This window comes from Westerdykella ornata (assembly GCF_010094085.1).
Source record: "Westerdykella ornata strain CBS 379.55 unplaced genomic scaffold EI97scaffold_27, whole genome shotgun sequence".
NCBI lineage: Eukaryota > Fungi > Ascomycota > Dothideomycetes > Pleosporales > Sporormiaceae > Westerdykella > Westerdykella ornata.
In genome coordinates this window covers 132,521-159,388 of record NW_022986877.1, presented here as the reverse complement: position 1 = coordinate 159,388, position 26,868 = coordinate 132,521, and the positions used below count along the sequence as shown (strand labels likewise).

General features: G+C 54.1%; 11 protein-coding genes across 11 annotated transcripts; 6 read left to right on the top strand and 5 right to left on the bottom strand.

Moving 5' to 3' along the window:
• Positions 1–354: 354 nt before the first annotated feature.
• EI97DRAFT_461086 (uncharacterized protein) lies at positions 355–4,464 on the bottom strand (the record flags this gene model as incomplete). The annotated part of the gene is made up of 4 exons (XM_033801167.1): positions 355–660; positions 711–842; positions 890–3,510; positions 3,567–4,464. 4 exons carry the CDS (start codon positions 4,462–4,464, stop codon positions 355–357), a joined length of 3,957 nt encoding a protein of 1,318 aa, XP_033650962.1.
• Positions 4,465–4,490: 26 nt separating this feature from the next.
• EI97DRAFT_156787 (uncharacterized protein) lies at positions 4,491–5,394 on the top strand. The gene has a single exon (XM_033793300.1). It carries the CDS (start codon positions 4,696–4,698, stop codon positions 5,209–5,211), a length of 516 nt encoding a protein of 171 aa, XP_033650961.1. The 5' UTR covers positions 4,491–4,695; the 3' UTR covers positions 5,212–5,394.
• Positions 5,395–6,338: 944 nt separating this feature from the next.
• On the bottom strand, positions 6,339–8,209 carry EI97DRAFT_444947 (uncharacterized protein; the record flags this gene model as incomplete). The annotated part of the gene is made up of 4 exons (XM_033799934.1): positions 6,339–7,034; positions 7,123–7,418; positions 7,472–8,095; positions 8,143–8,209. 4 exons carry the CDS (start codon positions 8,207–8,209, stop codon positions 6,339–6,341), a joined length of 1,683 nt encoding a protein of 560 aa, XP_033650960.1.
• A 285-nt stretch (positions 8,210–8,494) lies between these two features.
• On the top strand, positions 8,495–11,404 carry EI97DRAFT_469608 (uncharacterized protein). Its single transcript, XM_033801720.1, has 3 exons — positions 8,495–9,162; positions 9,222–10,747; positions 10,799–11,404. Exons 1-3 carry the CDS (start codon positions 8,730–8,732, stop codon positions 11,012–11,014), a joined length of 2,175 nt encoding a protein of 724 aa, XP_033650959.1. The 5' UTR covers positions 8,495–8,729; the 3' UTR covers positions 11,015–11,404.
• EI97DRAFT_436074 (uncharacterized protein) lies at positions 11,065–12,395 on the bottom strand. The gene is made up of 4 exons (XM_033799015.1): positions 11,908–12,395; positions 11,736–11,801; positions 11,595–11,660; positions 11,065–11,533 (listed from the first exon to the last, which is right to left on the bottom strand). The coding sequence occupies exons 1-4, from the start codon at positions 12,039–12,041 to the stop codon at positions 11,491–11,493; spliced, it is 309 nt and encodes a 102-aa protein (XP_033650958.1). The 5' UTR covers positions 12,042–12,395; the 3' UTR covers positions 11,065–11,490.
• Positions 12,396–13,488: 1,093 nt separating this feature from the next.
• EI97DRAFT_383751 (putative 14-3-3 family protein ArtA) lies at positions 13,489–14,488 on the top strand (the record flags this gene model as incomplete). The annotated part of the gene is made up of 5 exons (XM_033795929.1): positions 13,489–13,549; positions 13,598–13,904; positions 13,957–14,198; positions 14,246–14,316; positions 14,372–14,488. The coding sequence occupies 5 exons, from the start codon at positions 13,489–13,491 to the stop codon at positions 14,486–14,488; spliced, it is 798 nt and encodes a 265-aa protein (XP_033650957.1).
• A 735-nt stretch (positions 14,489–15,223) lies between these two features.
• Positions 15,224–16,882, top strand: EI97DRAFT_503494 (uncharacterized protein). The gene is made up of 3 exons (XM_033802786.1): positions 15,224–15,259; positions 15,315–15,383; positions 15,436–16,882. Exon 3 carries the CDS (start codon positions 15,482–15,484, stop codon positions 16,628–16,630), a length of 1,149 nt encoding a protein of 382 aa, XP_033650956.1. The 5' UTR covers positions 15,224–15,259; positions 15,315–15,383; positions 15,436–15,481; the 3' UTR covers positions 16,631–16,882.
• A 1,080-nt stretch (positions 16,883–17,962) lies between these two features.
• EI97DRAFT_353901 (uncharacterized protein) lies at positions 17,963–18,214 on the top strand (the record flags this gene model as incomplete). The annotated part of the gene is made up of 1 exon (XM_033794876.1): positions 17,963–18,214. A coding segment is annotated over one exon (252 nt), but the record flags the coding sequence as incomplete, so codon positions are not given.
• Positions 18,215–19,416: 1,202 nt separating this feature from the next.
• On the bottom strand, positions 19,417–20,617 carry EI97DRAFT_436070 (CybS-domain-containing protein). Its single transcript, XM_033799014.1, has 3 exons — positions 20,263–20,617; positions 20,001–20,120; positions 19,417–19,837 (listed from the first exon to the last, which is right to left on the bottom strand). Exons 1-3 carry the CDS (start codon positions 20,550–20,552, stop codon positions 19,672–19,674), a joined length of 576 nt encoding a protein of 191 aa, XP_033650954.1. The 5' UTR covers positions 20,553–20,617; the 3' UTR covers positions 19,417–19,671.
• A 561-nt stretch (positions 20,618–21,178) lies between these two features.
• Positions 21,179–23,261, top strand: EI97DRAFT_469603 (mitochondrial-processing peptidase-like protein subunit beta). The gene is made up of 5 exons (XM_033801719.1): positions 21,179–21,420; positions 21,472–21,597; positions 21,658–21,735; positions 21,794–22,488; positions 22,543–23,261. The coding sequence occupies exons 1-5, from the start codon at positions 21,256–21,258 to the stop codon at positions 22,931–22,933; spliced, it is 1,455 nt and encodes a 484-aa protein (XP_033650953.1). The 5' UTR covers positions 21,179–21,255; the 3' UTR covers positions 22,934–23,261.
• Positions 23,262–24,194: 933 nt separating this feature from the next.
• On the bottom strand, positions 24,195–25,419 carry EI97DRAFT_480774 (bZIP transcription factor; the record flags this gene model as incomplete). The annotated part of the gene is made up of 3 exons (XM_033802032.1): positions 24,195–24,722; positions 24,777–24,881; positions 25,079–25,419. 3 exons carry the CDS (start codon positions 25,417–25,419, stop codon positions 24,632–24,634), a joined length of 537 nt encoding a protein of 178 aa, XP_033650952.1. The 3' UTR covers positions 24,195–24,631.
• Between the last annotated feature and the right edge of the window lie 1,449 nt (positions 25,420–26,868).

Sequence of the window (26,868 nt, the reverse complement as noted above, 5' to 3'; positions counted from 1 at the left end):
ACGAACTACGCCGACAAAATGCAAGATATAACAGGGTCAAATGACGAAACGACCATACAGTCAGTGTATCAGATCCTGTCTCGTCATTACTCGTACGATTCTCAGTAGCAACGCCGGTCACACGACGATCGTGGGAGCCAGTGGTAGCAACTGAAAATGTTACCGAGCAATTCCATTTCACATCCCTGCTCTACTCTCTCAATCCGACCAACTTAGGAAGCCTGGCCCTCGGGCTGACAGATCTCTCCCATCTCCAGATACGCGACTGAAACATCGGTAGGCACCGTGGGGTATCTCTTGAAATTACGCCTGCAGGGATGCGAGCGGCAATTATAGTGGAGCAAAGGCCATCTCTCAACTGCTGTGCGATCGAAGCAAGAGTCTGTCAACAGGATCTTGCTGGTCGGCAGCCAACAGCGACGGGCTTTCAGTCGACGCACCACGATCGGTGAAGCCCCTAGTTTCAAGCTGCGGCCTTCGCGGTGTGGACTGTGGCGTACCTGTCCCGTTTTCATCGACAGTAATCTCGGGTGCAGCCAAGTGATCCACATTGGCATTCGCATGCGCCTGATCACGCTCGTACAGCCCTCCTCCAAGGGTCGCGCATCTCAGAATCGTCTGGATGAGCTGATTCTGCCTGAGTGGTTTCGAAAGATAGTCCTGATGAGGTAAGCATATGCGAGGAGGAGCACGGGTAGGTCGTGACTTACGTCCATCTGAGCAGCGAGGCACTTCTCTCTGTCACCCACCATGGCGTGTGCAGTCAGGGCAATGACAGGAGTTGAAGGGATGTGGTTCTCACGTTCCCATTCGCGAATCTTTGCAGTGGCTTCAAATCCACCCTATGATACTGTCAGCGGAGCTCATTGTATTCTCAAGACATGCTTACCATGACCGGCATTTGAACGTCCATGAGGACGCAGTCATACCGCTTCTTCTTGATGTGCTCAAACGCCTCCAAACCATTGTTTGCAACTGTAACGGTATGATTGTACTTCTGCAGGATGCGCACAGCAAGCTTCTGATTGACGGCGTTGTCTTCCGCAAGCAGAATGTTGAATGACTTGGAATGGTCCGAAACCAGAGGAGCCGCCCGTCCATCGAGAGCCGGGATCAATGCATTGCCAAGATCAATGGGCAGGCAAGGAGTCGTCATGTAGCTCGAGATACCGTCTTCGAGAGCGGACTTCAAGCTGATATGCACCTTCGGCGTCAGCATGACCAGTGGAATATACTTGAACCGCTCGGCCACCCTCAGCTCTCTGGCGGTGCGGTCGTTGTCGACAATGACACAGTCGAATGGCATCTCCGGAGATGCACGCTTATCCAAGCTAGGAACCTCATCGACAGAGTGGACCACAACAGGCGTGAGATCGAGCTGCTTGAGGTACTCCACAATCTGTTCCGAGAACTGAGTGTACCCTTGATCGACAAACAGCACTGTGTGCCTGCTATATGGCGACAAAGACGCCTGCAACGCGCTCACGTCCGGATTGCCCAGGCGTGCCTTGCACGTGAAGTAGAATGTGCTACCACGTCCGTAATCAGACTCGACCCACATGCGACCTCCCATGAGCGAAACAAGCCGCTTCGAGATGGAGAGACCAAGACCTGTGCCACCGAACTTCCTGGTCGTGGATCCATCGGCCTGTTGGAAGGTGTCGAAGATGAGATTGAGTTTGTCGCCATGAATACCGATACCAGTGTCGGAGACACTGAACTGAAATACATATTGATCCGCTGCGCAGTCTTGATCATTGGCCATTGTAATTTCCACCTTGACTTCTCCATGCTCGGTGAACTTGATTGCGTTGCCGACCAGGTTTAGAATGATCTGCCTCAGACGGAACGAGTCTCCAACAATGTAGTCGGGAACCGAGCTGTCAACAATGTAGGCCAGAGTCAGCTTCCGCTCGTTGGCCCGGGAGGCGAGAGATTTCAACGCGTTGAAGATGGTCCCACGGAGCGAGAACGGAATCTCTTCCATGACCATGCGGTTGGCTTCGATCTTGCTGATATCGAGGATATCATCAATGATGGTCAGAAGTTGGCCAGCCAGATTGTGGACAATGGTGAGCATTTCTCTTTGCGCAGGCGCCAGGTCAGTGTCGAGTGTCAGCTGGGTCATACCGATGATGCCGTTCATAGGCGTCCGGATCTCGTGAGACATGTTGGCAAGGAATTCTGACTTCGTCTTGTTTGCAAGTTCGGCTGCCTCCCTGGCTGCCGTATTTCTTTGAATACTCTCCCGGAGCGAGGACACCATCTGATTGATCTTGCGCTTCAGCTCGTCCATCTCACCAGATGCCTCAACGGTAATCTGAGTGAACTTGCCCTCCATGGCGGCATTGGTGATGTCGCCAAAGGCTCGCACTTGAGACGTAAGGTTCTGGGCCATGGTGTTGACGTCAGTAGTGATCTCCTTCCAGCGTCCATCGATGCCTTGCACGTCGGCTTGTCCACCCATCTTTCCGTCGACACCCACATCACGTGCCACACGCTTGACTGCCAGCGACCAGTCGTCGAGACGAGTAACCATGTCGTTGATGGTGTCCTTCAGGAGTCGGATTTCGCCTTCAGCATCGACGTGCACCCTGCGGCTCATATCTCCCTTAGCAATGGCCTGCGTAACCTCCGAGATACTTCGCACTTGAGCGGTCAAATTCTGTGCCATGGTGTTGACATTGTCGGTCAAATCCTTCCACTTGCCCTCAACGTTGTCGACCTTTGCCTGGCCACCCAAAATACCGTCGGTTCCGACCTCACGAGCCACCTTGCTGACTTCCTGCGCGAAGGTGTTGAGTCGATCTACCATGGTATTGATGGTGATCTTCAGAGACAAGATCTCGCCTTGTACCTCAGCCTTCACCTTTCGGCTGAGATCACCTCGGGCCACGGCTGTGGTGACTTCTGCAATCTCTCGCACCTGGGTGGTGAGGTTCATGGCCATGCCGTTGACATTCTCAGTCAGGTCTTTCCATGTGCCTTCGACTCCATGTACAGTGGCCTGGCCACCGAGTCGACCCTCAGATCCGACCTCTCGGGCAATCTTGGTGACTTCGTGTGCGAACTGTTGGAGTTGGTCCACCATGCGGTTGATGGTGTTCTTGAGCTCCAGAATCTCGCCCTTGCATTCAGCTTCAACCTTTCGCGTGAGATTTCCTTGGGCAACAGCCGTGGTAACCTGTGCGATATCTCGCACCTGCGTGGTAAGGTTTTGGGCCATGGCATTCACGTTCACAGTCAGTTCGTTCCACATGCCTTGGACTCCAGCAATCTCGGCCTGGCCACCGAGTTTACCCTCGGTACCGACGTCCCTGGCGACTTTGGTGACTTCGGTAGCAAACGACCTCAACTGGTCCACCATGACGTTGATCGTCTGCTGCAGCTGGAGAATCTCTCCTCGCGCTGGTCTTTCAATCTTCTTACTGAGGTCGCCGTGCGCGACAGCAGTGGTGACAATGGCGATTTCTCGCACCTGTTCGGTAAGGTTCTTGGCCATGACATTGACTGGAACAGTGAGTTAGTGTATTAGAAGCAAGGATATCGGAGCATATCGCACATACCACTATCAGTCAGCTCAGCCCAAATACCATCGACGCCTGGAAGGTTGGCCTGTCCACCCAGCCTTCCTTCGGTTCCGACTTCCTTGGCAAGGAAAGTGACCTGACTGGCAAACTCTTGGAGTTGGTCCACCATCTTATTGATAGTACGCTTGAAGTTCATGATTTCCGGGTCCATCTCCTTGGCGTGAATGAGCACCTTCTTGCTCAAGTCACCCATGGCGACGGCAGTGACAATGTTGCCAATCTCGCGAAGGGCTTTCTGGAAGGCCAGGTTGGCCTGCTGGTGTTTGCCGAGCTCCCGCTTCAAGGCGCCGATGTCCTCGATGCCATGCTCGAATGCCAGGCTCTGGTTGTTGAGCTGCTTGTTCACCTCGGCGCTGAGGTTGTCAATGTGTTCGCGCTGGTTCTTGATCTGGTCGGCTTGCTTGTTCAGGTGATCGCGAAGGTAGTTGAGCTGCTCCTGGGTAAGGGCAGCTGCAGGCACATCGCCGTCGCCATCGGACTCCCTCGAGGCCAGCCAGTCGCTGACCCAGGCGGCGCGCTCCTTGGAGGCCCGACGGGCTGGGGTTTCGGATTCGGCGCCCGCGATGGCAGGGGGGACGGCATCGTAGGCGAACTGGGAGGCAGTAGGCTCTCCCGGTGTTATGGGGAAGTTGCGGCTGTCGACAACGCCGGCTTTGGCTTCGAGGTATTGTATACGTGCAGCGAGGCTGGCTAGCTCACGCTCGAGATTAGCCTTCTCCTCGGAGTCGGGACCAGGCAGAGAGAAGGGGAGATTTTGCAGGGCATGGGCGCCCAGCTGGCCGTTGAAGGAAGCATCGGAAGGGGGAGCATGTTGCTTTGCGAGGCCGCGGACAATATGAGCGATGGACCGATGCAGCTCCTCGGGGGAGGACATCGGAGCGGTTTGCGGGGGATTCACAGGCCTCAGCAGCGCATCCTCAGCAGGGCGGTAAATAGACAGGGAGAGGTTGCCAAGGGCTGACGAAGAGGTGGGACCCTCAGTGATGATCCAGGAAGCGACTGCAGAGGGAGTCGGAGGGTAGGGAGTGGAGTGGTGTAGTGAAGCAGTGACGGCGAGCAGCGAGCAGAGCAGCGGTGGGATCGATGATCGATCAGCGATAGGAAGATGGCCAGTGGCAGGAGGCGCGGATGGGCGACACGAGAATGGAGGGTTTGGCGCGCACGGACCACTCAACCGACAGATGAAAGTGGTATGGTGGGCACGGTAGCGATGCTGGTCGACAACGCTCGGAAGACTGGCCCAGACTCGGCGATGGAGGCAAAAAGGCTGGAACTTGGAAGAGAAGAAATCGTGCCGTGTGAGGAGGTGTACTGTGTATGCGGAGAGAGTCCGAAGCCCTTCGAGCTTGGAGTGGTGGAAGTTGGAAGAGAGACGGAAGAGGGGCCAGCAGGGCAGCAGCACGCGAGGAAGGAAGGCGAGCACGCCGCACACCCTCCTCCTCCTCAACTTCACCCGACTTATTCCTTGTTGGGTCTACTACTACTACCTACTGTGAGTACTCCGTACAGGAATCGCCTTTTCCCCCTCATGGCATTCTCCGTGCTTGGGAGAACATCTCCTCCTCCCCCTTTTGCACATGTCTCTCTGGCGCTGGACAGACTAGCCTGCAGCGGGACATGATCATTGGAGTGCCACACCAGGGGTTCTCCTCCGCCAACAAAGCCAGCCGTTTCTCCGCCCATTCATTCACTTTCACTGCTTTGTCCCTCCTGGCCTAGCAGCCACCTGCGCTCCCGTGGCCTTCGTCGTGTTCTCCCAGGTGCCCCCCAGTTGTGGGCCGTACCACAAGACGACGGCTGCCATTACTTGTACGCTACTCTTATGGTGCCTGACCCCTTATTTTAAGCCCTACCGAAATCCCATTGTAACTTCTCACTGGTGTCACTCCTCGGAGTAATGACGTAAATGGCGCACACTACTGGAGACACATTCTCCAAAGAAACGCTACGCTCTTTGAAGGGTGAAGGGAGGAGGTCCGGTAGTCAATGTCCTTGGAATCCCCGGCCATTATTCTTCTCTTTGTGTGGTTGGCTGCTGTTATTGTTTTGATACGTCTGTGCATATTATATATTATTTGCATAGTGCAGACTCGCCACAGTACAGTGACTGATGGTTTTGTTGGGCACCTGGGATCCCTTAGGCGGGAATTCCCACGTGCAATTCATTCGACTCGACCAATCATGCAGAACCGGCCGCCCTTCCCCCTCGGCCCGTTTGAGAAAGAAGCCGACTTGTCGCCGTTGGCCGTTCCACATCAAGTCTTGTCCTATTCTTGAAATCCCCATATCGAGAGAGAAAAGTGGGAATCGGGAGAGGACATGAATCGATTTCTACAGGCTAGACCCCCGCTCGTTTCGCCACTTGCTACTGTGTACTGCTTTCAGGAGAATCTTTGCTGTTGGCATCTTGACCCTTTTGCTCTGCGCCAAAGGGAAGTTCGACAGATCTACCTACATCCAAGTTAAAGTACCTTCAGAGGTCGCACCGCTCCGGTCGTTCTGTTTGATCGTCCCTCTCACAAAGCCGCAGAGCATGTCATGTGCGACCCTGCCAGGGGTTACCAAATGGAAATCTTCAGGGTCTCACCGGTGGAGACCTTCCAAGCCTTCGTGGAGGAGGTTGAAACACTGTGGCTAATGACAGTCGGTAGACTTTCCAACATGAGAACTGATCTGCATGTTTCTCAGTCTCTTTCACAGAGCACCTAGCGAATAGTATCCATGCGGCAAATCCCTTGCCTTCCAATGCTAACGAATCTTCTTTGCGTGAGCCACGAGGTTCTCAATCACGCTCTCAAACGCTTCCTTATCCCCCAATGCGCTCTCCAACCGCTTCTGCCAGTACTCAAACACCTCGCCCGCACGCTCCTTCAGCTCCTCCAGCCGCTTCACGTGTGCCTGCAGCTCTTCGTCGGTGAAGTTTTGCAGCGCCGCGTCCGTCGTAGCGCACAGCCTGCTCGTAGCGCCGAGGTCCAGTGCCGGAGGTGGTGGAGGTCCCTTTCGTTTCCGTTCGGACTTCGACCCGGACGAGTCAAGGGACGCGGATGATGAATTCTCTCTCTTCACACGCCCCAGTGCACCGTTGCGCTCATCCGCCGACGGCCGCGGCGATTTCTCCCCGGGAATGTGTATGGAAGGGAGGATGAGCTTCTTTTGCTTGGACGCTGGCAGTATCTCGTCCAGGTCCACAGGCACTCCAAGTGAGACGAGAAATAGTCTTCGTATCCGAGACCGCACCCAGTCTGGCGGTTGTAGCGGTGGCGGTGCTACTAACTGGCTCCACAGCGAGCTGCTGCGCTCCGAGAATATCGATTTGATGCCATCCTGGTTCGTCGTAGATATGATGGGAATTTCCTTTGTGGTCGGGTATATCTCTTCCAGGTATGGCTGCGTAGCGGAGACAACATGGTCGAGCGTGGTAAGCTCGTTGAAGTCCAAGACAGGCTACACAAAATCCACGTCAGTCGACGCGTTACACCACGTGCATGGACACTCGCTTATGGAAGCATGGGATTGAGTCTGTCTGACTTACAAGACCGGGCGGAGGTGCGGGCGTAAATGATTGATCCGAGGGTTTGACAAATGAAGTCTCATTCTCTCCATCGCCATGAAACCCATCATCAAAATCCCCAAAATCGTCCCCCTCCCCGCCCTCTTCAAAATCATCGAAGTCGTCGCCAAAGTCGCCGTCTCCTTCTGAGCCGTCAATGTCATTTAGATTGTCCTCCAACGAAAGTGGTTCAGGATTATATGTGTGTGAGCCATGCGCGGTCGCTTCGGCTGCTGCGTGGACTACAGGAGACCTATTTATCGAGGAGGTTGGCGATCCTTGTCCCGTCAATGGTGCGCAGGGAGTGGGAGATAGGAAACACCCTACATACCTCCCTTCTTGTTTTGTGGAGGCTCATCGTGGACCTTTATGACCTCGTCAGGAACGGCATCTTGCAGGCGTTTCTGGTAGGCATCCGTTCCTGGAACTTCGCCATAGCTGGGTGCGTCGTCGACTCTTTCAACCACAGTCTTCGGGATGGGGGAGCCACCAGGGGTACGTGGTCGATCTCCTGCATCAACTCTGGACGCGCTTCGGCTTCGCTGTCCGTCCGGGACAACGTCAACTGCGTCAGGGACCGCATCCTGGATTCTCTTCTCGTAGGCCTCCGTTCCCGGGACCTCACCATAGCAAGGCTCGTCATCGACTCTTTCGACCACCGTCCTCGGAATGGGGGAGCCACCGGGCGTAAGTGGCCGATCTCCCGTATTGACCCTCGAGGCGCTCCGGCTTCGCTGTCCGTCCGGGACCACCTCAACTTCGTCAGGGACGGCGTCCTGAACTCTCTTCTCGTAGGCCTCCGTTCCCGGAACCTCGCCATAGCATGGCTCGTCGTCGACCCTCTCTACTCTTGTGATGGGCACTGGCGAGGTTGCTTCTGATCTGGAAGCTCGTCTCTCAACTACATGGCGGCTTTCAGATGCATCAGAGAAGTGCTCATCGCTTGAACTTGAAGCTACTATGTATTAGCGCAACAACTGAACAATCTCAATTGAGTCTTACCAAGTTCATGAGCACCAGGGTCTTCCAACTCAATACTCTTTCGAGGAAGTGAGAGTTCATCGACCATTCTCCACGGCCAGATTGTTGGTGCAGGTATAAGTGTGAATGACAGTCAGCTGCAGAATCTCGACTTCGTGTACAGGACGTTGGAAGGCAGGACCAAAGCAAGAGGAGACGTGCGTGGGAATGGGATTAAGTACTGTGTAGGCAATAGATGCGGGAGTGCCCACTGCTGTTCTGGCCCGGCCGGGGTCCAGGGCAGGGGTCCAACTGTAGCCGGAGAAATGATCTGCCGTATTTAGCGTCTGCTTGGCATAGTTTTCGGGAGCTGAAGCTCGTAGCAACGCGCTGTGAATCTGATGCTCCCCGCCGTGCGCTGCCTTGTCCAGCCATTGTCGTGCAGGTGGGAAGCAAGGCCTTTCACACTTTTATTTGCTGTCTAGCTTTCTTGCTCAGTGCGGACCTCTGACTTCCCTGCGGTTTCAGTCAGTCTCAACATCGGCGTCATCACAACAACGCGACCTGCGTCCACCACAACGACTGCAAAGCTAGCCATATCCCTCGATACTTGCATCCCTATCACCGAGATGTCTGGCTTCACCTTTGGCTCGAATGCTGGCAGCAATACGCCCAAGCCCAGTCTCTTTGGAGGGGGTGCGACCTCCGGGACATCTGCTCCATCGCTCTTCGGCAGTGCTACCAATACCTCCAACACTGGATCCAGCACGCCCGCCTCCAAATCCCTCTTCGGCAGCACGACAGGTGGGGGCTCCAGTTTGTTCGGTGGTACTTCTTCTGCGACCACTTCCACACCGGCCTCAACTCAATCAACTCTCTTCGGCGCGACGCAAGCGACCGCAGGCGCAACAGCATCGAGCGCTAGCCCGTTCTCCTTTGGCAAACCCGCAACGACCTCCTCTTCGAATGATGGTGGGAATGCACCCAAACCCTCCCTCTTTGGCGGAGGAGGGGCTGCTGGAGCTTCCGGCGGCTCAAGTTTCTCTTTTGGCCAACCAGCGAGTACGTCCAGCTTCTGCTGACCAGTCTGTTGGCAGGATTATACTAATACCATTTCATAGCCTCCACGCCTGCCTCCACGAAGACATTTACCCTGAGCTCGACAACTCCGGCTGGACCTCCACCAGGTACAAACCTCTTCGGCGCTCAATCCAAGCCGGCCGAAACAGGCTCTCAGCAAACACCCTCTCTGTTCGGGTCCAAGCCTGCATCCTCCTCTTCTACAACGTCGAATCTCTTTGGGCAGCCCAGCACAGGTGACAGTACTTCGAAGTCGGCGGGTGGTGCTGCGGGTGGTGGATTTGGGGGTTTTAGCTTTGGCAACAAGGACGCATCCAAAGATGCGACCAAGGAGACTCCTGCACAGCAACCTTCTACAGCGAGCGGCACAAATCTCTTCAGCGCAGCTGCCGCATCGGGGGCGCCTGGGGCGCAAGCGACGCAAGCGACGCCGAAACCTTCTTTGTTCGGGGGTGGTAGTACAACACCTGCATCCACTCCAGCAAGCAAACCACCAACTTTCAGTCTCGGTGCAACGCCCACATCCACTCAACCCTCTTCGCAGCCGACAAGTTCATTGTTCGCAAAACCTGCAACTACCGGCGGAGCCGCCATGTCTACTCCTTCGGCTCCCACTAGCAACCTGTTTGGTAACGGAGGCTTTTCCATAGGTAAACCAGCTACATCCACCCCTGCGACGTCGGGGGCTACTGCTACGACAGCAGGCGCAACAACGGGTACTACAGCATCGAGCCTCTTCTCTGCCGCTGGTGCTTCCACACCGGCTGCCAGCACTGGTGCGGCTGCGAGCAGCACACCCGCTCCGTCTCTTTTCTCCAGCACCAGCGCGGCTGGGACCCAGCCAGCGACCTCCCAGGCTTCCTCGGGCAGTGGTGCGACTCCCTCCCTCTTCGGTTTTGCAAAGAAAGATACACCTACCTCTACCGAGGCACCAAAATCTACAACCACTGCAGCACCTGCAACGCAAGCCACCGCGGGAGCCGCAGGAACGGCTAATGCCGATGCCTCTAAAGCGGCCGAAACTTCTAAGCCAGGCGAAGCCGCCAAGGGTGGATTTGCCGCCTCAACGGCTGGTCCAGCACCCTCCACGCAGTCGCGCCTGAAAAACAAGTCAATGGACGAGATCATCACGCGATGGGCTTCCGATTTGTCCAAATATCAAAAAGAGTTCCAGTCGCAAGCCGAGAAGGTTGCCAAGTGGGATGCTTGCATCGTAGAGAACACTGATAAGATCAACAAGCTCTACTCGAAGACGTTCCAGGCAGAGCGGGATGCAGCAGAAGTCGAGCGACAGTTGCGGACGATGGAAGACAATCAGCAAGAGCTGGATATGTACCTGGACCGTTACGAGAGGGAAGTCGACAACATGCTGAAGCATCATGGGATTAATGGACAGGGCCGGGCCGATGGCTTGCGCGGACCAGATCAAGAGCGCGAACGGACGTACAAGTTGGCGGAAAAGCTGCAGGACAGGCTCAATGAGCTCAACAAGGATTTGACGGAGATGATTGAGGAGATCAATAGCACTTCGCAGACGCTCAGCAAGACGGGCAAGCCCGATGATCCTGTAAGTCAATTCGTGAGCTATGTGGAGGGGCAACTGCTAACCTCGATACAGTTGACGAAAGTCGTCCGGGTTCTCAACTCGCAGCTCTCGCAGCTTCAGCTCATTGACGCTGGACAAGCGGAGCTTCAGGAGAAGATCAACAAAGCGCAGAAGGAGAGCCACCGGATGGGGGCCAGTGGCTGGAATGGCCTTGGTTCCGATCCGGCTGAAGATTTCTATCGCAGCTTTCGGGGTAGCAGGGCCGAGAGGTTTGGAGGCGTCTCCTAGGGTATGGTGGGAAAGGCGCACAATCTGGACGGAGATGCAGGATAATGGTATTTGGGGGCTGGAAGCCGAGCACGAGCTCAAGAATGTTCACTGGGAATGAGAGACAAGTGTATGATTATGGAATCGCGGAATGATACAAAGCGAATGTAGAGCGTGAGCACTTTGGCGGGCGGAACAATGCATTGACTGCACGAACTCGTTCGAATAGCCAAAACGACCGAGATTTCGTCAACATATCAGAACATATATTTACTCGAAGGTACCTGAAGCACTCGCGATTGCTATCCTTTCAGAGAGTACAGGTGGCCGACTCTCAAATGCGAAACCTGCGTGCCAGACCGGGCGCCAGAGGGGAGAGGAAAGAAGATTCATCGTCATCTCAGAGTGTGGTGTGGCACTAACGGACGCTCGCCAACTACATAGACAACTGTTACATTCTTTCATTCTTTGATATGATAGATTGCGTGGTGATGAGCTTAATGCTGCTCGCCGCCAGAGCGCTCGGCGGTCACTTCGTCGCTGGCGAAAGGTCAACAGGTGCTCCTGGTCGTGGTCAAAGAACTGAAAAGAGGGGACCCACATGTGCTTCTCGAGCTCCTCGATGTGCTTCCTCTGCTGCTGGAGCTTCTCTTTGATTGCCAGGAGCCTGGTCCGGTATCAGCATCTCTCTTCCGAGCTTCGTGCCTCCTCGTATGGGATTGCGCGGTGTGGAGGAACCTACTTCATCCTCTCTTCCTGCTTGATGTACATTTCCTCGGCGGCGTGTTCGCGCTTCGTGAAGGCGTCTCTGCAAAGTCACAGCATGTCAGTAGTTGCTTCCTATCATACTACAGCTGCAGAAGCTTCTTCCAGCCCATCTCCATGTACAAGAAGAAGAAGAAGGGGAAACGCACCCGGCGCGCTCACCCCCGGCCCGAGAGAAACCAGAGCCAGTGTCACCGCCTCCCATGGCGCGAGCAGTCGTCGAAAGCAGGCGGCGCGAGGCAACGGCGGGCCGGGCGGCGGCGATGAGGGAGGTGCGGAACATGGTCGTGGGGATGCAGTTAAGGAGTCAATTGGAGGGGGGGAGATAGTGTGAGTTGGACAGGTGGATTGATGAGGGAGTTTGTACTGTACTGTACGTATGATGGATGAACGAGGACTGGAGCTCGGAGATGGTCTGTGTACAGGCAGCTAGGATTGATTCTTGATTGGTCAGAAATGTCATGAGCACGTGATGTCAGGCGATCATGAGAGGGAGCCCTCGAGCGCGGCGAGGGTCAGATCGTTAAAAGTTTTCGTTCTCGGTGGGGATGAAACCTTCCTGAGGTCGTTGGCTTTGTGTACAGAGACCCATGGAAGAAGTGAGATTTTCCAAGGTTGTTTGATAAGGACATCAGTCGTTGAGATCACACTTGAGCTGAGCGGGGTGCATTCCAAGGTTGTCTCTGGCGGGGTACTGAAACGGGTTCGCATGAAAGCATTCTTCGTTACATCTAGAAATAAGCTGGTGTATTCCTATAAAATGTCCTTCCTCAGACACAAAGAGGCTGTTGATGCTGTGCACTACAGAAAATGAGATATGCAACAGCCCGGGCATAACTTGATGAGACGCCATGGTGATGCGGGGACGTCGAGTTTTGCTCCTGGCAGGGATTCTGGAATAGAACAACACAACCAGCCTCTAACAGTATAGATGCATTCCATTTCAAAATACGCTTTTGCTGCTCATAATGAGGACCAGCCATATGCGAACGTACAGCAAGCGCGCGTTTGCGTGAGCCCAGATAAGGTGTGAAGGTCCACATGCACGGGGTCCCGGACGGTGCCAAGCCCCTGACGACCCTCAAAGAAGGGCCTCGCTCCCTCAACGACTTCTCCCTCCCCACATCACCTCCTCGATTTCAAACTTCGACCGAACCTGCTGCCACCCCTTTAGCTTTCATCCGCTACCGCTTTTGCCAGTTTTCCTAACCACCCTCACCGCACCCTCTCGTTCCCACTTCACGTAAGTACCAATCCCTCTCCTTCGTCATTTCCCCCTCAAGCCCGCCGATCGGCCCTCCAACTTGCTTCGACGACCGCCTCACCGCTTCCCTCGATTGCCATCATTACCCCGTCTCCTTTCGAGCACCTCGCGTCGAGTGGCTTCGCTACGCCCGTCTGTTCTGCCCGGTTGTGCGATAATCCTTCGGTCTGCCTAGCTTTCGCGTCTCAGATCGCATCCCTGTTGGAGGCCCCTTCCGACACCTCACCGCCCCACTGTTGAGCCACTTCACAGCGCCAGCGAAGTCATAAGCACAACCCCGAGGCGGCAATCGAAAGGTTTCATCGGCTTCGCAAGCTGCCAATTGGACAACGTACCTTTCCCAACCCCCTAAGTTCGGTCGAAGCGGCTGGACGCCCAAACCTGCGCGAAGCCTCTGTGTCGTCAGCTCAAGCGTCGTCTGGAGTTTTTTACTGACGGATCATATTAGAAGTCGAAAATCATCAAAATGGGTTACGAAGACTCTGTCTACCTGGCTAAGCTCGCCGAGCAGGCCGAGCGCTATGAGGGTAGGTTCTTTTGAAAACTCGAGTAGCGCTCCTGCTAACGTAATGTAGAGATGGTTGAGAACATGAAGGCCGTTGCGTCTGCAGACCAGGAACTCTCCGTCGAGGAGCGGAACCTCCTGTCCGTCGCTTACAAGAACGTCATTGGTGCTCGCCGCGCGTCTTGGAGAATCGTCACATCCATCGAGCAGAAGGAGGAATCCAAAGGCAACGATGCTCAAGTCGCCCTTATCAAGGAGTACCGCCAGAAGATCGAGGCTGAGCTCGCCAAGATCTGCGAAGACATCCTGGAGTGCCTCGATAAGCACCTCATTCCTCACGCTGAGAGCGGCGAGTCCAAGGTGTTCTACCACAAGATGTGAGTAATCGCGCTCATTCAATAACTGTACTTCGTGCTGACTGTCATTCAGGAAGGGTGACTACCACCGCTACCTTGCCGAGTTCGCTGTTGGCGAGAAGCGCCAGCAATCCGCTGATAAGTCGCTGGAGGCTTACAAGGCCGCTACCGAGGTCGCTACCACCAGCCTGGCTCCTACGCACCCCATCCGCCTTGGCTTGGCCCTGAACTTCTCGGTGTTCTACTATGAGATCTTGAACTCCCCTGATCAGGCTTGCCAGCTGGCCAAGCAGGCGTTTGACGATGCTATTGCTGGTAAGTGATACCCTGTGAGAAACATGTGCCTAGCTAACGGCGCGCAGAGCTTGATACACTGTCCGAGGAGAGCTACAAGGATTCTACTCTCATCATGCAGCTCCTCCGTGATAACTTGGTATGTATACAGGTATCTGATTATATAAGCGGAGGATGACTGACGCATGGTTCAGACCCTCTGGACTTCTTCCGAGACTGAGGCTCCCACTGAGCAGCCTGCTGCTCCCGAGCCCGCCCCTGAGGCGCCCAAGGAAGACGCACCTGCCGCCACTGAGGAGGCCAAGGCTTAGACAGTTTTCTAGTGTCTCTGGTGGTAAAAGTGGACGGGTTTATGGTTCGGTGCATTTGGAATGGGTCAGCAACGTCTGGATCGCTGCTCCCATGGCATGGAGGGTTACCTAGGGTTCTAGGCAATGTGGTTCATTAGACGATCCGAAATTCCCAAAACTGTCATACAACACCCGGTTCATCGATATCCAAACTCGCTCCTTGGTCGGTCTTTCTCTACCTCATGGATGCGTATACCTGAGTGGTAGCTAGATAAGTAGTTTCATTTCGCAGGAGTTGGGTCCTATGAAGCTAATGGGAATATATCATACTTGTCCTCTGCAGGTGATTGTGCGGTCATGGCTGTTCTCTTTCTCCATTTGGGTTTCTTTGTTCGATATTCTCGCCTTGCCTTTGTAGCTCGAGGCTATTTGACATGGCGGTGCAGATGCGAGGCTGTGTCGTCGCTTCCTTCCCATCGCCGAATTTGGCAGCCACACGATATGGATACTCACTCACCTCGGGGTGAGTGAATCTAATTCTGCCTACGTCGGGTACCGATAATCCTATCTTCACCTTGCCTCTTATCATCTCACCGCTTCCCTCTCGTCGACTTCTCTCACTTCGGCGGAGGCTCTCTCCGCTGTCTACTCTCTCACTTTGCTTGAGAGAGAGAGTATAATAGAGCTGATTCCTCCATTGATTGCTCTTGCACTTCCATTCCCCCTTCTCATATCGATACTGCTAAGCTCGAAGGGCAATCTAGGAGTCACAAGGACAGAGGATCTCACCAGGTATGGCGGCTTGGATGGCGTGTTTTTCACTAGGATGTCTGATGTCAGACTGAAGTTTCCCAGTTTCCGACATTTAACGTATTCCAGAATATTCCAGTAGTCACAAGACACAGGATTTCTCAAGGTATGGCGTCTTGGACAGCGTGTTTTTCGCTCGGATGACTGATTGATTTCAGAATTCATTTGCCCGTTTCCGATTCAACGTATTCAAAATCCTCCACTATGGGTTCCTCATTGTCCAAAGTCAGGGATGGAGCGCCATTGCGAGTAACAGCCGCGGGTGCCTGCCCAGAAGGATCAAAGAGTCTGAACAATGAGCAATATCTCAGTTTCACTATCACAATTCCCAGGCCTTCAGCCTGGTTTCGGCCAAAGAGTTTCGATGGCAGGGCTTCGACAGCATCACTCATACCAACGATCTTCAGGACCGTGAAGAATGCGCCATTACCGGAGCGACAAGCCTACTTCCGGTTTCTGGACCTTCCTTTGGAAATCCGATTTATGATTTATGAGGAAGTGCTCGTCGTGGGGAAGGTGTTCTACACGCCCACTGATTATGACCTCTCTAACGGTGAACGGTGTGACAATTATCAGTCATTCAAGAAACCTGAATTGCAGCTTCTAAAAGTCTGCAAGCGAATTCACGCTGAGGCTGAGCCTATCTATTTGGCTAAAAATCTGTTCGTCCTTCCCGTCGACTGGTTCAAGCACTCCCCTTTCCGCTCCCCTGGGGGTACCTCATCGTCTCGTTTCCTCTTCTCAGAAGCGGGGCTCTCACTCATCAAGAATGTCAGCCTTGGGATTGATTTCGAAGTTTGTCGGACAAGTTGGGATAAATTCAACAATTACTATTGGACCATATCGCGGAATGAGTGGCATAGCTTTGCTTCAAAGAGGCCGTTCGCAAAACTAACACAGCAGGAGAAACTCGAGGAAATGCATGAAGCTTTAGAAGTCAATCGCCAATTTGACTGGGGGTTTATTGAGGATAAACTGTCAAACTTCAGGACCACCCTGAATTACGTCGAGCTCGACTTCACGAATATCTACTGCCTTTTAGGGGAATGCAGGCCAATGGACATGGTTGACATTGGCTACTGGATCTCTACTCTTGATCCATCGACCCTTATCGTGAAAGGCCTGTGCTCCAGAGCGGAGCGGGAGCAGTTCATTGCCATCGCTCGGAGGAGGGGCCTAACTCATCAGAATCTGCGAATACAGCATGGACTTCGGTTTGTGAAGAGGAGCGACAAAAGCCAGTGGGACTCCTACATGGCGGAGACTCCTGATCCGAGCTGCAAAGACGACGGCGAATCATGCGAGGGAGAAGTGGACACAGATGAAGAGGGGATGGACTCAGATGAGGAATGATACTGGAGCTCGCTGAATGCTAAAGCAATTCTCCCCTGATGCGGCAGCAATTCATTCTGGCATATTTTCGGATGGCGATTTGCAAGATTTGTCAGCGACATATCTGGCATATAGCTTCTCTCTCTGCTCAAGATCTATGGAACGGAGGCGTGTCTCTCGCCCAAAGGTTCTGGCACACTTAAGCAGCAGAAACTTTTCCACTTATGGCGATTCAGAAGTCTGCTGTCTTTCATCCCTTTTCGTTTCATCGAGGTTGGTTGAAGAGATATGTAGGGATATTTAGGGAGACGTAGCCTCATTCGGTTTCAATCGTGAAGAGTTTGATCATGTTTTGGTAGCCTCTGTCACAGAAGCTTAAGATACTCATTCGCTACTTTCTTCAGCCCATTCCCGCTGCAGCAATGCGTATGGTATCATTGAAAAGTGTCCCACATGTCCTATCTTCTATAGTGGTTCGCTACATGCCAGCCACAGTCTGTCCAACTTGACTCACCACCATTGATCAGATTACTATACTCAAACCATATGTCCGCTTTCACCTCGATTCTCTTCCTATTTCGTCTGTACCGATATATGGAGGTATATGTATGCACGAAGGGGTCGCTTGATTCCGTTCAATATCAATTTCTGTCTCAACGATACTGTGCAGCCACTTCTTTCATTTGACTGTAATGACAGCCATCCAACTAAGGTCAGAATTACCACGAGTGCATGGGCGTTGTTTCTGATTCATCTTGTCATTGTTGACGTCAAGAGTTGTCCCTGCCTCGTTAGTCCGGCTGGGGACGCGTGACAACGCGTGCCTTCCTCGTCGCGTCAGGCAGGCAACTTCCTTCCCCACCTGCACCGCTGTCTCACACCACCCCTCTTACTTCTCACAACCCCATTCCGTCTACAACGTCTCGTTACGTGTGGAGAAAGCGTCTTCAACAGCAGCTTTTGTTTCCTCAGCAGCTTTTGCTTCCTCTATTGAGGTGTCACGAGAAGAGCAACAGTGATTCGCCAGAGACACCGTATCGCTTCAAGCAGGTAAATTTCCGTATTTGCTCTGTTCTCTACTCTTCTTGTTTCAAAGGTTAACCTTCTTCAGCAACTGACTCCCCTCTTTTTTCCAAGATGGGGAGTTCTACACCATCCAAGATCGAGCGCCCCAACCCTCTGCATCATGACGGTTTCATTCCACGTCTCCGTAAACAGCAGTCATACAGCTCCTCTGCAGGCCTTCCCATCACCGTCTCCGCTACTCTGGGAACTATCAAAGCGGATGTTGGCCATGCAGCCCACGGAGAAGTAGTCACCGAGCCTGGTCCGGGACAGCCGGGCGAGACAGGGGCCGGTTTCCGCTTCCTGGACCTGCCAACAGAAATACGTGTCATGATATACGAGGAAGTCGTTGTAGTGGGCAAGGTCTTCTACAGTCCGGACCGCCATGACATCCTCAACGGCAAACGCTGCAGGGGTTTCAAGATGTTTCGCAAACCAGAACTGCATCTGTTCCGGGTGTGCAAGCAAGTCCACCGCGAAGCAGAACCAATCTACCTTTCGAAGAACCTTTTCGTGTTGCCCATCCTTTGGCATTTCTCGCCACCGTTCTCTGCTGAAACTTGCGTTCACCGCTCCGAATGCCTCCGAAAGCGTCTGGAGAGACCCCTCTTCTCGAAGAATGGGCTTCAGTACATCAAGAACATCAGTTTCGCCGTGGACCAAAGACTCTCTAGTCACTTTGGCTACATGGATCACCACGACTGGGCCATGAGGGAGCAGCTAATGGACATGCCGTCATTTAACGAATGCACCGAAACTGAAATCTACGACGAAATCCATGAGGGCATCATGGAGGCTACATTCGATGGCATGCTGACTATGCAAGGCAAAGTTAGGGATTTTGAGGGTGGCTTGGACTACGTGGAGGTAGACTTTACGAACTGTTTCTGTTCCCTAGGTCACTGCAGACCAGTTTCTATAGGACTCGGTGCCTGGCTGGGATGGTTGACCCCTGCGTCGGTTGATGTGCTGGGTTTGGACGTGAAGAAGGAAAGGGATGAGTTTATGCATTCGTGCATGGAGGACCTCGAGATGACGCGCCGGCAAATGAGAGAAACATTTGGTCTTCGGTTCCGAAAAGAAGGTGCACCTACTCCATGGGATCGATGGCGAATGGAAGGCAAGGGGGAAACTGATCGCAGTATCTTCTCTCGGAGAAGATTGATGGATGAGATCATCAACGAAGCGCTTGGTCTCGAGGGCGAGGATATGTCCGATTCAGAGCAATCAAGGGACTGGTCTCAGCTGGAGCATCCCGACGAGTTGGACGAGGCTGAAGAGGCGGATGATGTTTAGATGCGTGCCGCGAGCTTCCGTCGTACGACTTTCCGGTCACCGGAGCTTACCGATGTCAAGCCGTCGACATGATGGGAGATAAAAGCCAGGTTTACACGGATTATTATGGGGTATTCTGTCATCTCTTAGCTGCACGACTGTGGGTGAAAACACGGAGGGGTGACTATGTGCTTTCTCGGGCACTGAATACATGATCAAACGTGCTCCGCATATTGGAACCACGCGACTTCAAAAGGACGACTTGTACCTCCAGCTCTGCAGATAGTGCTTTCTACACATTATTCACCATAGACATCTTCGTACGCCTCGGAGGTGGTCTCTCCAGCCCTTATACCCGTTGTACGTTGTGGGTACACTACTCGTCTCCTCCGACAGGTCACTGAATGCTCCAGCCTCAATCGATGAAGTGAGAGCATTCGACACTTGGGCACGACACTCCGCGTTTCCCGGCTTCGGAATCGAAACATTGGCATTGCATATAGCTGAACCTAATACAATACAGAAAACCCCCACAAGACCCATGCATGGCCCTCTCCTCGACTGCTCTCAAATTTCCCCATCTCCTCTACTAACCCAACTTTCGATGGTTTTTCCCTTGCTGAACCCCTGCCAAGAATAACAGCGCTCTTGCATTGATATACACAGTACGGACACTATACCCTGATACGGCCAGGCAAAGAGAAAATCATTTCAATGTCCCTCTATGCGTGCCAGAGCCTGGAAACGGCCTCAGTGATGCCGACATCGTTGGTCTCGAACGAGTACAAAGCTACGCCCAGCGTGACGGTTGCGATTCGGAGGGCCCACATGGCGGCGGCACGGGTCTTGGGGACGCGGTTCTTGGGGAAGTAGTCGATGATGCAGGATCTGTTCGTGTGTTAGCATTGCCTTGTCATTTCTCCAATCCTCTGTCCAGAGATGGAATCGAGGAGCTATGATTGCTGTTGATGGGAGGTAGTTCGGGATTTGCCCAAATTGGCATGTAATGATCCTTCGTGACTAGGGAAGGGAATGGGAAATCAATACGTACTCGAAGCCGGTGTGGGAGTGGATAACGAGGAGGGCGCAGAGGATCGAATCGGTGAGGGGGTTCAGAGAGCCGGCAGCGAAGGGGGCGATGGTGAGGGGAATGAGACCTGTGGCGACCAGTCTGGTGGGTTTTTAATGTTAGCTCTCGCTTCATGGAGTAAATGCAGCGCAATGACAATTCAATCTCAAAGCTTCCCAATTCTTTCTCTACGAAGAAGACGGATCGAGCTTTTCCATTTCGAGAATTACAAAGAGAGTCATACCTCTCAAACGTCCAGTGATAGCTTCCATGCACATATTCCGGCGCCGGCACAGGCACGGGATCGTTGGCCGTACCCTGGATCTTCTGCGGCAGCGGCGGGAGAATCTGCTGCCTCTGCGTCGCGTGGAATGCCGCTACGCGCTGCGTCGTCGTCGTCGGCTTCTGCCATGAAGCAGCGAGAGCTCCCGGGCGGAGAGCTGTTTGCCGTGTGACGGTGGAGAGGAAGCGGGATGATGGTGCGGCGACGGCGGGACCTTGCCTGAGGAGGCTGGGGCGGAGGAGCGAGGCCATTGCGAGGGGGTGGGTGCCGGCGGCAGGGCGACGACGAAGGCAATGGGCTGGCGGGGAAGAGTTGGTGATGTAGGTTGATGTTCGAGAAGTGGGTTGACGGGTGCGGATCTATGGGATGAGGCTTGTTCCCGAGGTTCTGAGAAAGTGCCGCTTACTGCGGGGCTTGTGATTGGTTGGAGAGGTCATGGGAATGGTCGACAGAGTGGTGGATTGTTAGAACGTATGTGTTTTGGTGCATTTGTTCTGTAGATTTGCCTGACACAGAATCCGTATATCTAAATGCATATTATTCCCTTGGTCAAGACCAATTGTGTTGTTGACCGGTGTTGCAGCGTTCGTCTGCGCCTGTCATGATCTATGTACACAGATATCTTGACTTCAGATAGTTGCAACAGTGAAACCAGGACCATGCACAGCTGGGAAGGTGTCGTCTGGGCCAGAATCTAAATAGAGCTCTACTGGCGATGAAGGTCTTTCCCACCTAATACAAGCTTGTTTTATTCACATTATTTCATCAGCCATCACCATCAGATACTCAGACGTCGGGTCTTCCGGAATCTACCGCCGACGGCGCTCGGACCACCTGGCATCAAATCCTCACAACCTCACTTGGCCAAGCAACGACAGCTCCAAACACCTCATCCACACCATCACGCCCATCCCTCCATCTCTTCGCTCTCCGACCAGACCCCGAGCGAACGCAATGGCTTCCCGGCGGCTCGCATTGAACTTGCAGCAGAGTCTGCGCAGCAAAGCCGCCATCAATGCCGTCAAGGCGAAGAACGCCTCGCCCTTGACCAGAGGCCTTGCGACACCAGTGACCTACGGCTCCCGGACCGAGTCTACCACTCTCAAGAATGGCTTCACGGTAGGCCCGGCCCTCGAAGAGCTGTAGGACGAGCAATTGACCTCTGCGCAGATCGCTACCGAGCACTCCCCGTGGGCGCAGACCTCGACCGTCGGTGTTTGGATCGATGCCGGAAGCAGAGCGGAAACAGACAAGACCAATGGAACGGCACACTTCCTGGAGCACCTTGCTTTCAAGGTACGAATACATGGCTGCTATGAGTGGGATGGGATGGAATGGAAGGCTAATGGCAACTAGGGCACCCAGAAGCGCACACAGCAACAGTTGGAGCTTGAGATAGAGAACATGGGCGGCCACCTTAACGCCTACACCTCGGTATGTTGCCTCTCAACACTTGAGATGTTACAGGATGTATGTTGATGGAAAGCGATAGCGCGAAAACACCGTCTACTATGCCAAGGCACTCAACTCGGATGTCCCTGCCGCTGTCGACATTCTTGCAGATATCCTTCAGAACTCCAAGCTCGAGCCCCAGGCCATCGAGCGCGAACGCGATGTCATTCTGCGCGAACAGGAGGAGGTTGACAAGCAGCTTGAGGAGGTTGTCTTCGACCATCTCCATGCCACCGCTTTCCAGGGTCAGCCGTTGGGCCGCACGATTCTGGGACCCAAGGAGAACATCCAGAGCATCCAGCGCTCCGACTTAGAGAACTACATCAAGACCAACTACACGGCCGACCGCATGGTTCTTGTTGGCGCCGGTGGTGTCCCCCACCAGCAGCTCGTCGATCTTGCCGAGAAATACTTCGCCAACCTCCCGTCTGAGCCCGTCGACTACTCCGCCAAGGTTGTCGCTCAGGAGCAGAAGGCTAAGCCCGATTTCGTCGGCTCCGAGGTCAGGATCCGGGACGATACCTTGGGCACCGCCAACATTGCCATTGCTGTCGAGGGTGTCAGCTGGAAGGATGACGACTACTTCACCGCACTGGTCACCCAGGCCATCGTCGGTAACTGGGACCGCGCCATGGGCCACTCTCCCTACCTTGGCAGCAGGCTCAGCAGTTTTGTCTCGGCCAACGGCCTCGCCAACAGCTTCATGAGCTTCTCCACCAGCTACTCGGACACGGGGTAAGTGCTTCTGGATTTCGTGGCATGCCAATGACGTACTAACGGTAACCATAGTCTCTGGGGTATCTACCTCGTCTCCAGCACCCCCACCCGTGTGGACGACCTGGTGCACTTCACCCTCCGCGAATGGTCGCGCCTCTCCATGGCTGTGACCCCAGCCGAGGTCGAGCGTGCAAAGGCCCAGCTCAAGGCCTCCATCCTCCTCTCTCTGGACGGCACGACCGCCGTCGCCGAGGACATTGGCCGCCAGATCATCACCACGGGCCGCCGGTTATCGCCCGAGGAGGTTGAGCGCGTCGTCGGCGCCATCACGGAGAAGGACGTGATGGATTTCGCCAAGCGGAAGCTCTGGGATCGCGACATTGCCATCAGTGCCGTGGGACAGATTGAAGGGCTTTTGGACTACCAGAGGGTCAGGGCGGATATGAGCAGGAACTTTTCATAGACGTGTGGAGGAGAGTGAGAGTGGTGTATAAAGAGGGCGGGGTAGAAGTAGGAGGTAGTGAGTGGAGGGAGCGTGGGGAGTGACTCGCAGCATCTGTATTTTGTGTGTATGTGTACACGTAGTGATACTAGAAAGATTTTCTTTGTGACTGTGAGAAGGGTGAGCTTTCGTCCTGGATATATGCCTGTGTGTGTGTTTGTGTGTGGGGAGAGAAAAGTGCTGGAAGTGCAGTTTTGATATTGGGAGACGATTGACATCCTCTTAATGTGTCATCATGTCCTCCGGTGCCGTTTCTTGACAGAGCCGAGGAGGAGAAGCCCAATTCATCACGGTCGAGGATCCATTCATCCATCGCGGTTACACGTGCGGGAGAGATGGAACCGGATATATATCTTGCTAACCCATTGTTTTGTTCACCTGACATGATGATTCTCGTTCACCCCTTGCAGGAAATATTTAAAATATGGAATAGAAAGAAGATGGTGGTTCTTCGGTCTACCTGCCCTGTCTTTACCGTGTACTCCAGAGTGGTGATCGGATCAGACGTATCCATCATCCATCAACCACCACCTCACCGAGGCGAGCATGGCGTCAATTAGAGCAAGGTTGCGTACAGTGCTATACTGTGTATACCAAGTCACCAGCGACCTGTCCCGGGGCCCTAGAATGAGAAATACGCAATCCGAAAAGGATGAAAGCAGAGCCAGGGCTACGAAAAACGGTGGAGGCAAAGCAACGCACCACCATCACACCACCCATGCCTACAGTAAGTGCTGTGTACAGATTGTGTAGAATAAATTTGATTTTGGGACATCATGCTCAAAACCGACCCGACCAAAACCTCCCTCCAGAACATTGGAGGGACCAGCTGGCATCGAAAAACAACCATAACACGGCCTCTCTGTTAGTCCAGTCCCTTTCGAACCGCTCTCCATGTGGGCATCTGCCGTTCCTCCCGGATCTCCTTCCCACGAGCCCGACCTTCAAAGATGACCGTTGGCGAGCTAAGACGAATAAGAGACGCAAGTACGTACAACGCTCCGATATCTAACCTGGACAGTTTGATAGAGGTAGGAAGCGGAAATGGATAGGTCTCAACCAATCAAATTGAATTGACGAGCAAGCCCTCCACGACGAAGAAACTAAGGACATGGTGACGAACAACACGGCGACGCATGCCATGTTGTTATAAAACTCCAGAAAACGCCAAGGTTCGCCATATTACCGTCGGATAGGGAGGCCGAGCATAGAGAACTGCCGTGATACCCCCGAAAAATGAGCAGCTGCAAAAAGACTGCAATAGGCAGTGATGTCGGATATTAAGACATAAAAGGCGAAGAGAAAAAAGCAGTCTACGCGATCTTTTCTTGGTATGCAGTCGATAGGGTCCTGAAATTCCATTCCCACCGGGGAAAGCAAAAGTACGACCTAGGCAATGGAATGGGTCGAAAGAAACGGAAGGATCAACGCCGATGGACCCGCCCAGTGCCGTTAAATGCTACGCTCGTAAAGAACAAAATGTGTGTGTGTGCGTTGTTAAGCCGCAAGCGACTACGTGCAGTCATGGTCAGGCCGTGATGGTTTTGTTTGCTCAAGTCGTCTCAGTGTGCGGTTTGGAGAGGCAAGAGGCTGCTAGGATCAGCTCCACGGAGTCTGACAGCGTCGTGCTGCGGGAAGTGGAAATGCTAGCGCTGGTTCCTATTTCATAGCGCGAACCTTGCCTTTGCCTTTGGCCTTCGGGGCGCCGACGGAGGTGATTTTGCTCGTCTGCATGAGCTCGCCAATGTACCTGGCCTCAGTTAGTATTTAGGTGGAGGGGTGTAGGGGCAGGATGGTAACTCACGATTGTAGGAACTTGTTGCCTCCTTCCAGTTTCTCGTGTTCCGACTTGACAATCTCGACGCGGTCGACGATCTGCATGAGGCTCTGTTGAAGGGCTTTTGCTTGCCTGGCGAAGGCTGTCAGTTCTGGAGTCCACAGAGGACTTGGCGAGGGGTAAGCCGGTGCACGAAAAGAAAGGGTTTTACAAGCGCACTGAGGGCGACAGCAAGCGTTATCGCTCACTCAAGTACTTCAAGAGTTTCGAGAAGGGGATCTCTGACATCTCCGGCATAGTGCAGAACAAGGTGGGAAGCAGTGACTTACTCGATGAGTGCTTGTCGAGCCTCTTGACCCATTCTCTCGATCTCCTCACTGCTACGCCGTGGGCTCATGGTTCTTGCGTCTCCATCATCATATTCCTCCTCCTTCAGTTCGACCTGCTCGCTGTCGCGAGGTATTATGATTGTGCCACTGGACTTCCTGCTCCCCAAACGCGGTCGTGTGAGCTTGTTCGGCTCTGAAGTTGGTTGGTCCGCTTCGCTCACGGAGGAACTCGACGACGACGACGAAGTTGTCTGGCCACGGGGGGCCAGTGTCGGCCGGTAGTCGGCGGCTTCCTGTGGGGCTGTAGCTGGCGAGGCAGTTGCTGCGACGGGCGCCGACATGTTGTGCAGCTGGAAGGGTGTGCGGTAGAGAGGCGGAAACAACTGCGGCTCAGGAAGTACAGAGTAAGGTATGGATGGGTACTGGGGGCCGCAGGCGTGGTCGAGGACACGCTCGAGTCGCTAGCCGGCGCTGGGCAGCGAAGTGCAGGCTCACGAGGAGAGGGAGCTGGGAAAAGCGCGAGGTCAAGTCGAATGGCGGGCGCCAAGAGGGAGCGGGATGGGCAGCGGACAGCGTGACGCTACCGACGCAGTAGTGCCAGGGTCCACAACCAACCTTTACTGCTTTGGGACAAGAGTGACGACAGACCCTTGCCAACGAGGTGGATGATGAAGGAATGGAGGAATTAGGAAAAGTGGGCAGGGTGCCGGTTGCCGGTCAACCAGGTGCGCTCGCTGAAGGTGATGGGATATGGTGGAGGCTCCTGGCGTTGTGCAGCGAAAACGGCAATCTGATCGACAGTAGATCTCTTCCGTCGAGGCGGCTGTTCGTACTGTAACAGTACGCAGTCCGGAGTAGGTGCCGCAGCTGCAGGGCGAGGACCCTTTGGAAGGAATTTTCGCGACTTGCGTTATTACCGCCGCTAGTACTCGGTCGTGGTTGCTAGTAGGTGGTCTGCTGAAGGCGAGGACTCAGGACGAGCTGATGGGAGAAGTGCGCCTGGGACGGGGGGAGTTGTTTGATGATGGGAGGTTATATTGCCCAACCAAGGAGAAACGGAGAACGGTTACGGGACGGGCAGGCAGTGTGATACAGATTGTCTCGTCGATCGACGTGCTCGGCGCGGTGGACTAAACCGGCTATCAAGGCGGTGGATATGGCGGGTTTGGCTGTGCGAGTGAGACCGACAGGCGGAGGGGGAAGAGGGATTGCAACAAGCAGCCGCAGCTGCCATGGGGATTCTCGGGTTCCCAGCCCCCAAGTAAGGGCATTGTTTCGTTTTCATCGAAGCCCGGTGTTGGCAGGAGGGCAATTCTCAGGGCAAATTCAGGGCCGGACAGGAGAAAGATTGGTAGTTGATCGGCGGTTGCTGAGGCATGAGGCAAGCAATGACATCACCCGGCCGCCAATCTCAATGCGTTATGGATTGGCCTTGGCATCCCCACGCAGCAGGGGGTTCCAAGGTTAGGCAAGTCAGACCCGTACTCCGGTAAATACTGTGTAACAATCATACGCGTGACGAAAAGCTGCTCAACGGCTGCCTTCCGCCTTGCTGAAACCCGCCCCCCGTTGAGCAACCTTGGAAAAGAATGCCCTGAAGCGTGAATCCACCTTCCTGCCAGCCGCCTGCATCATCAGGATTCATGCCACCTGCCTACCTCGTGCCGCACGCCCTGCTTTTTCCTCTCCCCAGTTACCAGTGAGATCTGCGCGACTTTGGACCCTGCGCCGCATGTTGCGACGTCCGCCTTGCCGGGTCACATGGAACGCCCCTTGTATGGAGCGGAGGC